At 46.3% G+C, this 10,944-nt stretch overlaps 1 protein-coding gene across 1 annotated transcript in view; it reads right to left on the bottom strand.

Annotated features, from left to right (window-relative positions):
• Window positions 1–4,889: 4,889 nt before the first annotated feature.
• Window positions 4,890–10,944, bottom strand: part of FNDC1 (fibronectin type III domain containing 1) — a 76,999-nt gene continuing 70,944 nt past the window's right edge. The window contains exons 18-20 of the mRNA XM_052784823.1: window positions 10,537–10,698; window positions 8,157–8,279; window positions 4,890–6,702 (exon numbers count right to left, since the gene is read on the bottom strand). Coding sequence (XP_052640783.1) covers window positions 6,587–6,702; window positions 8,157–8,279; window positions 10,537–10,698 — 401 coding nt within the window. The 3' untranslated portion in view covers window positions 4,890–6,586. The remainder of the gene's footprint in view (window positions 6,703–8,156; window positions 8,280–10,536; window positions 10,699–10,944) is intronic.

Raw genomic sequence — 10,944 nt, 5'->3', positions numbered from 1 at the left:
AATAGATTGCAAGTTTTGCCTTGTGAGGGACAGACTCCTTCTTAGAGATTCTCTCTAAGACCCGGGAATGGACTTTGGTGCTCCTGAACCAAAACTGTGCTCTCATTAAAACAATTTTCCCGCTATGTGTGTGCAATGCTGAAGGTACATGCCATCTGCACTCCTGCCACTCATCCCCTGCTGCAAGGCCTGGCCAAACAGCATCTCCTGCCATCTAGAGGCTTTTTTGCATAAACATAAGGGTATCTACAATGCTCACTTGTGACCTGATCCCCAGATGCAGCTGTGAGCTTGCACAAGTCACATTTGGAAAGCATGTGCAGGAACTACTCACAGCAAAAAAACCCAAGGTCAGAAATTCTTCATGGGAGTCTAGGAGACTACACTCCTTCTCTCTCTTGCCCTCACAGCTTGCCCTCACTTCCTCACAAATGGTCACGCTTTCATCTGGGAGCCAGCTTGCAACTTCCATTTGGGGGGTGGGGAAAAAAGGCTTTTTTTTTTAAATGAAGGTATTTATTTCCAAAAAGGTGATCCTTCCCCTTTATTCAGTGCAGGTGAGGCCACACCTGGAGTACTCTGTGTTCAGTTCTGGGCTCTTCAGTACGAGAGAGAGGGACATAATGGAGAGAGTCCAATGAAGGGCCACGAAGATGACGAAGGGACTGGAGCATCTCTGATATAAGGAAAGGCTGAGAGAGCTGGGACTGTTCAGCCTGGAGAAGAGAAGGCTCAGTGGGATCTTATCGCTGATGCGGGGAGTAAAGAAGATAGAGCCAGGCTCTTCTCACTGGTGTCCAGTGACAGGACAGAAGTCAATGCGCACAAACTGAAATACAGGAAATCCCATTTAAAGTAAAGAAAAATATTTTTTATTGTGGGATGGTGGTTAAATACTGGCCCAGGTTGCCAAGACCATGGAGTTTCCATCCTCGGAGCTATTTAAAACACGAGAGGGCACGGTCCTGAGTAACCTGCAGTAGGTGACCCTGCTTTCAGCAGAAGGGATTGGGCTAGATGATCCTCAGAGGTCCCTTCCCACCTCAGCCATTCTGTGACTCTATGATCATTTTTGTCCAATAAATAAATCCACTGTGAAAATTTCCTGGAGCTTGCGCTTTGCTTCTGTGAAATTTTGGTTCTGGTTTTGTCTGGCTGCATGATGGAGTCGTTGGTATTATACGTAGACCTGTACACTTCTTCAGGTTGGAAGGAACCTTTGGAAGTCAGGTCCAACACACTGCTCAAAGCAAGGACAACATCAGGTTACTCATGGCCTTCTCCAGGCTAGTTATGAACACCTTCAGGGATGGAGTTTTCCCCACCTCTCTGTGCTGCTACCCCTGTGCTTGATCACCCCCATGATAAAAACATTTTCTTAATACTTCATTGGAATTTCCCATGTTGCAGTTTGTGTCCACTGCCCTTCATCCTTTCACTGTGTGTCTCTCAGAAAAGTGTGGTTCCATCTTCTTTACAATCCCATTAGACCGTTGAAGATATCAATGAGATCCACCACTGCCAGCCAAGCCTTCCCTCCCTGAGGCTGAACAAACCTAGCGCTCGGCCTCTCCTTGTACGTCCTGTGCACCAGTCCCCTAACCATTGTGGTCACCCTCTCCTTGACCCACTCCAGTTTGCCTTGTACTGGAGGGCCAACGGTACTCCACATGCAGTCTCACCTATGCTGGAGAGAGGAGAAGTACATCACTGAGCCCACTGACTGTGTCCTTGCTAATGCAGCTCCGTCTGCGGCTGACCTTCATTGCCGCAAGTGTGTGCTTCCTCGGTGTATGCCTCAAATGTGAAGGTTCCCCCAGCTCTTCTGCTGGTCAGGCTGTGTTTGGAGCTGGGTGACACAGCTGGCACTGAGGAGCAACACCACTGGCACTGAGGAGTTATGGCAACTGTTAGCACCCGAGGACCTGGCCCCCAGCCTGTTGCCTTTGACACTTGACTTCCCAATGTTGACACCATGATTATCGCACGCAGCCATGATTCTGGCATTATTCTGTTCTGGGCGCTCATTCCCACCAGGGCTGTACTTTTCACTGACTGCTGTGGTGCAACTGGCACAGCAATGTGGCACAAGTCCCACGGGAGTGCTTCCTGCTTTATGGGACACAGAAGCATGAAGAGAAAGGGAGCAGCAGTACAAGGCATGGCTTTGTTTTCAAATGTTACCAGCTAAGGGCCCTCAGGCAGACTGGCAGCTCTCCAGGGGTGAGATTTTTTAGAAATCTGTGGGTGCCAGCTTCGCCTTGGGAAGCAGAGCTGGGCTGCTGCAGTGTTGACCTCATTCCCTTCTGCATTTACCTCATTCTTTTCTGCCGAAGGAAGGCAGCTCTTCACATGAATAACATCTATCTGCCTGGTGAGAAAAAAGGACATGGGTTTGGGGGACAGAAAACCATATAGTTTCTTGTAGGGAGGAACCACAAGGAGCATTTCACATTGTTCAGAGGGTTCGGTTACCTCCCACGAAGGCCTTCAATTATCCTTCCAAGTGACACCCAATTCTTCCTTCATCACCAAAGAGCTCTTCTGTTTGCATCCCGGGTCCACATGCTGGGTTTTGGCTGCCCCCGAGAGCCCTTGGCATTTCTCACATGCTGGCAATTGTTGCTGCTGCCTTTGAGGAAGAAATCCCAATTCTCACAAAAATACGGTACAGTGATCAGAGATTAGCATCTGGAACTGACCAGGGCCAGACAATGCTTTGAACGACTTCTTCGCCTGCCTTTTCCTCCCCACCCCTTCCCCCGTTGTGTTTTTCTCCCTTTCTTTTCCAGCTCTGTATAATTCCCCACCAGGCAGGGCCCTGGCATCCCTCCGCCCCGGCGAGATTTGGACCAGAGGCGATACAGGCACAAGCTGTGTGGATTTTCTCTCTGTGGGGATCCTCCCTCTCCTCCATCCCGTTCCCTCAAGGATTGCTCCGACAAGAAGACAGGGTTGGTGCAACACCCCTCAGAACCTCTGAAGGGACATGGCATTCTTCAAGCTGGCGCCAAGGGCTTGGAGACCAGATGCAAATGTGGCTTTGCCAGCAAGGGGGGCATGGGAGGAGAGCTGACAGAGGGAAAGACCCGTCCCTCTCCCATTAGCACCATCTGGAGCCATACAATGTCCCCTGGTACGCAGCGCAGTCACAAAGCCACGCAGCTATTTCAATGGAGACAGGGTTGACCTCCAAACAGGCATGCTGCTTCTCCTACGGTGGCACAGCAGGACCAAACAGTGTGTCATGGGGACAGCGGGGAAGGAAGGAAGGAAAGGGGAGGGTGGCCCATTGGTCAGGGCACTGCCATGGCCTTGGAGAGAGGATCTGGATGGGAAGTGGCTTTCCTGACCCACATGGCTTTAGTTGCCTCTTTAATCCCACCACCTCTTAGATAAACAAAGAGCAAAAATAGTATCATCTCTTCAAGAAACTACCTACTCTCACGATAATGTGTTACCCTGCACATGGGGCAAAGGATGCAAATGTGTCAATCAGATCACCTCACACAGCATAGAGGACTTACCCAGACCTCAAAGTGAAGGGAACAGACTGCATACCATTGCATTTCATGTGTTTCCCTCTTGTGCCCTACTGCTGACTCTGCCCTGGCTGGTTTAGCTTCGGAGAGGATTTACACTGGAGGGGAAGAGTGCGCAGTGCCCTCCACCCCTTCCCCCAGCAACCCCCAGTTCCTCCCCAGCTGAGGCTGCAGAAAAAACGATGGCCTCAGCTCTTCACCCATGATGGCATCCCTGAATGGGACTGTCCCAGCCCAAGGGTATTTCCAGCTGGGAAGGAAGGAACCACATCTCTGCAGATGAACAAACCAAAACCCACCTGTGGTCTCTGAAGGTGAAAATGCAGAATGCATTGGCTGTGGGGAGGGAACATCCATCTTTAAGCAGCAGACAAAACCACGATTGGTGAAGTCAGGCCCTGCTCTTTAGAGTCAGTGGCACAAGTCCCACTCACACGTGCTGAAGACTGGGCTCTGGAGCAAGGTATGACTTTTCAATAAAAGAAAAAAGTACATTTCATTATTGGATGCCTCCTCTAGAATCATAAAAAGAGACTGAATAATTTAGGTTGGAATGGATCTCTGGAGTGCTCACATTCAATCTGTTGTTCACAAGGACACCCAAGTCCTCTTCTGCAAAGCTGCTCTCTGGACAGTCACCCCAGCCTGTATTGCTGCAAGGGGCTATTCCATCCTATGTGTGGGACTTCTCACTTTCCTTTGCTGAACTGCATGAGGTTCCTGACAGCTCATTTCTCCAGCCCGTGAAAGTCCCTCTGATGAGCAGCTCTGCCCTCCAGCACATCAACCACTCCCCAGCCCCAGTTTAGTAACAGCCACAAGCTTGCTGATGGTGCACTCCATCCGTGCACTCTATCTCATCGTCCAGGTCATTAGACAGTATTGGCCTCAGTACTGGCAGGTGACACTTGCAACCAGCTGTCATTTGGACTTTGCACTACTTTTTATCACAACCCTTTGAGCCTCACGACACAGCTAATTTTACGTCCACCTTAAAGCCCAACTATCCAAGCCATATCCCACCAGTTTGGCTGCAAGCACACAGTGGGAGACCTTGCCAAGCACCTTACAAAAGCCAAAGCCAATGACAACCACATTTCTCCCCTTGTGCACAGAGCCAGTCATCTCCACAAAGAATATTTTCAGGCTGGTCAGGCATGATTTGCCCTTGGTAACTCCATGCTGGCTGCTAACCACCTTCGAAAGGGAACAACACACTCACATGCTTCCAGGCCCTTAGAAAAAGGTGACACCTAATCCTGTCCCAAGGAAGACTTTTAGAAAGCTAACAATTTGTCACTTTGTCAGATTACTTGACACAGATGACCAGAAAGGATGAAATAGAAATGGAACCATGTATCATAGGTTTATTAGGGAAAAAAGTTATACTTCAAGACCATATATTTGGCACTGTACTGAAGCAAAAGTATGCGAGAACAATTAAAATGTTAAAACCCAAATCACCATGAAAACCAAAATGCTCTTTTAATCACTTTAGTTCCTTTTTTGTCCCTGTACAATTTACAGTAACTACAGGAAGCAACTGAAAAGGTGTTAGACCTACACTACATGTAAGCTGGAATGAGAGTGGGAGATGGACCAGAGACCAGATTCGTCCCCCAGGTATGCTGCTAACTCTCCTATGCTGTCAGAATGGGGGGGTGTCTTACTAACAAGAGCAAAGGCTGTTGAGATGTTACCATGAAATGGTAAGACCATGAAAGTTACTGAGTAAACCATTAATGCTAGATTGCCCAGAAGGACTACTAAAATCCTATGTTATTGCAAGCTTCCAAATGCCTGCTAAAAAAGCCATCATTATACCTTTCATCCATGTCAGCTTTTGCTTTCTGGTCTGGATGGAAGAGATTTCGATAGTATATTAAAGGAAGCGTATCCCAATTTGTACCCAGGACGGACCAAAGCCAAATGAGTTTCCTGCTAGTTGACTCTTGTATTGGTGGCTTGGGCTTCTTTTTGGAGGGCAAATAAGTTAAAAGCAGTTTCTAATTTGCAAGTAACTCATCCCATGCCTCCACACAGTGAAATGAAAGGTACTGACAAGGAATAAATAACATACCAAGTAAGATGAGAACGGATTGAAGTGAAGTTGCACTAAAACTTTTAAATAGTAAAGGACAGAAAGTTTAACTCATGCTGATAAACTGCTGAATATGTGTTTTTGCTGGACTATACAGTGCCACTCTAACATGTATAGAGGGGTAGATTCCCATTGAATGTCCAGTCCAAAGGCTACCAAGGAAGTGGGACATGGGTCTTTAATCAATAATTCAAATGTTAGCTCAACAGTACTCACAAGAAGAATACAGCTCTTTCCTTGGTTAATATATTGTGCATAGCAATATCTCAAAGAATTAACAGCACCTTTTACATAAAAATTCAAACCATATTTATCTAGTGAACAAGAAAATCTCAGCATCTCTAAGCAGTACTTCTGCAGATGTACAGTACTGTATTTATATAGATATAGATATACATATATCTCAGAGTGAATTTACACTGTGACCTGGTGATTAGTCCAGCAGTGGGTGAACCCACAGGGTAAGTCTTCAGGAGAATATATTGCCTTTGGTGGGTGGCCAGTTACATGGCACAATTGCATAGGGGAGCCCTGGCAGGCAGCAAAGGACAGTTTAGCATCCCATTAAGCAAGCACAGCATGCTTAGGTCGTTCCTGCAAGATAAAGGAAACTTCCAAATTTTCATGGCTAATACAGTTCTAGTTTTCACAGGTCGCACACATTGCAACCCCCTCTCCGTGCCTTAAAGACCCAGAGGAGGAAGGTAAGACTCCAAACTTATATCCTGTTGCCGCTTCCAAGCAGAAATCAAGCAGCACCACAGATTTAGGCTGGTAAAGGGGGGACCATGTTTGGCTTCACGAGGGTTTCTTGAGCAGCTGGTCTTCACTGGTTTGCCTCATTTGTCTTTATTTTTTTTTTCTTTTCCGAATCAGTTGCTCACAGTCCTCTGGTAGAAATCATTTGAAAAGCATGGTCTGCCTAAGACAGGAAAGCAGACTGCTACCATTTCCCTGGGATGGGCACACCACACTCATACCAGCCAACATAGTAGTAGGGTGTTGTGTGTCCAATGCGTCCAAATGATACAGGCTCCTGGCGGTACTGGCGGTAATACCCTGTCAGGAGAAAAACGCCCGTTTGCATTTCAAAACAAAGACAGAGTAATTTAACAAAAGTAACAGATGCAGCGAGAGTCAATCCCACAGCCCAAATGAAAACTTAGAAGCTGTTTGGTAGGGAGTTTTGTCAAAAGGGTATTTGCTAGCCCTGGTATTTGTCCTAGATCTTTCTTGAATCATTAAACTCTGGTCCTTTGTATTTCTTGTAGTTTTGATTGGTTTTACTGTTCAAAATCTCTTGAACTATTGTGTAATGCTGTGGTCTGCCAAAGAGCTTCTGCATTTCACTTCAAAAGGTGGCTATATTTCAGTTCTGTTTATGAAGTCTGTAAGTCAGTTTAAATATACAAAGGACTCTGGGGCAAAAAATACCATCAAATCGTATTATCTCATAGGGCTCAAGAGACTATCAACAAACATCAGCTTTTCACAAAAACAAAAAGGTATCATTTCATGCAGTAAATATGGAGTTAAGCCTTTTCTCCCCCTTTTTCTTCACCTTCAGAAAGAATGTGACTGGTTAAAGCATTAGAAGAGGTGCAGCATTCTTCTCCACATAGCTTGTGCACTGGAACATCTGAAAAACTCAAGTCTTGTGCCAATAATATAATTTTTGTGTGCTCTCTATCTCTGTCTCCTAGACCTAGTAATACACATCTGGATTAATCATCCCTCTTTTGAACTGAGAAATGCAGTACTTCCCAGCGATGTATAAATATCAGTGACTATTTCAGTTTCTTCCTGGTAACGCCACCATGAAAAGAGTATCAACAAATAATTTAACATGGAAACCATTAAAGCCAATCGAATAATTTAAATCAATAGACTTATTGAAAAGATTGGCTAACTTTCATGATTGGGTTCATTCTGTGAAGCAAGCCATCACCCTCTTGGCTGAGCAGTTTACTCAGAGGAACTCCTTCAAGGTGAGAATTTTCACTCAGAGGGAGATATCTACCAGGTCAGAATAAAAGTCCTGCAGTCTGACCTTAAGTCACTAGACATACTCCTATGTGTTTTGCATTGAATGAACTGGTCAGAAACCATTTGCAAAAGCCATATTTGCAAAGATGTAGCTGGTTCTTTGTGGCATGTAGAAGAGTTTTTGCACCTCGATTCAATGAGGCAGGTCTTATCATTAGGAGAAAGTTTTCATAGACCTATATAATTTTTTCTTTCTGTTTTTGCATTTTGTTCCTGTGAATTATTTCCATTATATGCCCCTCTCTTTCTGTCTCTCTCAATACCCACAAGGCCATCTGGGACTTTCATAACTTGTTCAGCTACGCCTGAGTACATTACCTCATCACCTACTGCCTCACCTAGACTCCTCAGAGAGCTGCCAGCAGCCATGGACAAAGACCCCCACTCTGTGCTCTGCTGCCTACCCCTTAATCGTATGGATGGGATGACAGGTACCTGGCCAGCACCCCACTCCCCCATTGCTGTACCTCGGATGGTGGGCAGGGCTTCAACGTACGACTGAGGTCCCGTTCTTCCGTCCAGGTGTGAATCCACAAACTGGCAGTGGTCCTCGCCCCTTCCCCAGCTGTCCCCGATGCTGTAAAAGGTATCTGAAGGGTGATACAGACAGATTACTTGACTCAGCATTACTTTTGTTTGGGATGCTCTTCACCACCAGGAAAATGCATGTGGGAGAAAGCAGAAGTATTACAGTGACAAACACAGTATTACCAATGAACAAACAGTGGCTGGAAACAGGGAGAATGCTACCTTCGCAGTATGGAAGGAGAAATTATGGAAAAGAGAAATGGGTTAAAGGTCAGTAAGGAATAGTCCCCTTTTGCAAGTCCATGGACTCTCTGCACTGCAGGTGACAGGTGGAGGGAATTGCAACGGGACCAGTCATTTCAATATAGAATCATAGAATGGTTTGGGTTGGAAGGGACTTTAAAGATCATCTAGATCCAACCTCCCTGCCATGGATAGGGACACGTTCCACTAGACCAGGTTGCTCAAAGCCCCATCCAGCCTGGCCTTGACACTTCCAAGGATGGCGCATCCACAGCCTCTCTGGGCAACTTGTTCCAGTGCCTCACCACCCTCACAGTGAAGAACTTCTTACATCTAATCTAAATCTACCCTCTTTCAGTTTAAAGCCATTACCCCTTGTCCTATCACTACATGCCCTTGTACAAAGTCCCTCTCCAGCTTTCCTGTAGGCCCCCTTTAGGTACTGGAAGGCTGCTATAAGGTCGCCCCATAGCCTTCCCTTCTCCAGGCTGAACAACCCCAACCCTCTCAGCCTGTCTTCATAGGAGAGGTGCTCCAGCACTCTGATCATCTTCATGGCCCTCCTCTGAACATGTTCTAACAGGTCCATGTCCTTCTTATATTGGGGGGCCCCAGAGCTGAAGGCAGTACTCCAGGTGGGGTCTCACGAGAGCAGAGTAGAGGGGGAGAATCACCTCCCTCGACCTGCTGGTCACTCTTCTTTTGATGCAGCCCAGGATGCGATTGGCTTTCTTGGCTGCGAGCGCACATTGATGGCTCATACTCAGTTTTTCATCCACCAACATCCCCAAGTCCTTTTCTGCAGGGCTGCTCTCAATCCACTTATCGCCCAGCCTGTATCCATGTTTGGGATTGCCGTGACCCATGTGCAGGACCTTCCACTTGGCTTGTTAAACTTCATGAGGTTTGCACGGGCCCACCTCTCAAGCCTGTCAAGGTCCCTCTGGATGCCACCCCTTCCCTCCAGCATGTCGACCACGCCACACAGCTTGGTGTCACTGGCAAACTTGCTGAGGGCGTGCTCAATCCCCCTGTCCATGTCACTGACAAAGATGTTAAACAGCACCGGTCCCAATACCGACCTCTGAGGAACACCGCTCGTCACTGCTCTCCACTCGGACATCTAGCTGTTGACCGCAACTCTTTGAGTGCGAGCATCCAGCCAATTCCTTATCCACCGAGTGGTCCATCTGTCAAATCCACATTTCTCCAATTTAGAGACAAGGATGTTGTGCAGGACTGTGCCAAATGCTTTGCACAAGTCCAGGTAGATGACGTCAGTTGCTCTTCCCTTATCCACCAATGCTGTAACCCCATATATCACAAGAAAGTAAAAAATGCTCTATATGTCAATACCATTAGTTTGATTGCAGTCTCAAATGAAAACTAAAAACTGTGGAGCTCTCTGTCTCTAACAGATGGGGTGGGTCCTGCCACCCTGTTTGTTTCTTATTGCATATTCAAACACTGTCTTTAAACTATACCAATGCACTGCAATAAGTATAACACATTAACACAATCTGAAAAGCCATTGAGATAAACCCAGTACCCCAGATCAACAATATGGAAAATTTTCTTCATTATCTCTCAGCAAATACACCCATATAAGAGCTACTGTTAACTCTTAGGAGTACTGCTCACCCAGTCACTGTAACAGCAGTCTTTCCTTCAGTGTTCCCCACTTTGACCTGCCCTGGGGATCTCGGGTGTATTGCTCTCTCTGACTGTGTGCAGCAGGGGCTCACCTGCCCACGGAGCAAGCGTGGGACTTCCCAGGGAGACGTGTGGGGAGCAGCACTTTGTTTTCACAGTACAAAGCACATTGCTTTCTCAGGATACAAACACACACAGGCTTTTCAAGGGAAACTTCCTCCTGTCCTCTGTCTAAAGAGCTCTGCTTAAAAGCTAATGCCCGGGGTGTGAGCGTAATGCAAAAAGCAGGGCAGCTCGGCTATCACATTGGACCTTTCCAAGAGAAGGACTCCCAGATAGACATCACACAATTCTTGCACAGATAAGGTGAAGAAAGCTAGATGACAAGTAATTGTATATCAGGAAATTAATCTTGGTGCGTACCTTTCAGGTCATCACTGAGGTAAATCTTGTACCTTAAGGAGTTGCAAAGAACCACTCCTACAAACTTGCGGTACCAAGTTCGTTTCACGTACTGCTTGCCACTGCAGTCTGAATAGGTGGGGTCATATTTAAAAGTGAATGGGATCCAGATAGGCTCACCACCTTGGAGAAAAAAAAATTTGATATTAAGGACAGACTTCAGCATTTCAGTCTGAGTTTTGCTGAGGTTAACACCTGATAATACATTTTACAAGAGATGCTGCAGCAGATTAATGCATGACTTTTCTATACCCAGAAATACTTCTTCAAGAACAAATATTATTAAAAAAAAATTTAAAGCAAGGGACTTCATTAAATCCCTTCTAGGCAGTAGACAATAATAACTGTTAAAATGATTAAAAAATTTGA

Source organism: Harpia harpyja, chromosome 4 (assembly GCF_026419915.1).
Source record: "Harpia harpyja isolate bHarHar1 chromosome 4, bHarHar1 primary haplotype, whole genome shotgun sequence".
NCBI classification, from domain to species: domain Eukaryota; kingdom Metazoa; phylum Chordata; class Aves; order Accipitriformes; family Accipitridae; genus Harpia; species Harpia harpyja.
The sequence above is the reverse complement of the archived record's forward strand: the minus strand, read 5'-3'. Positions and strand labels throughout refer to the sequence as shown.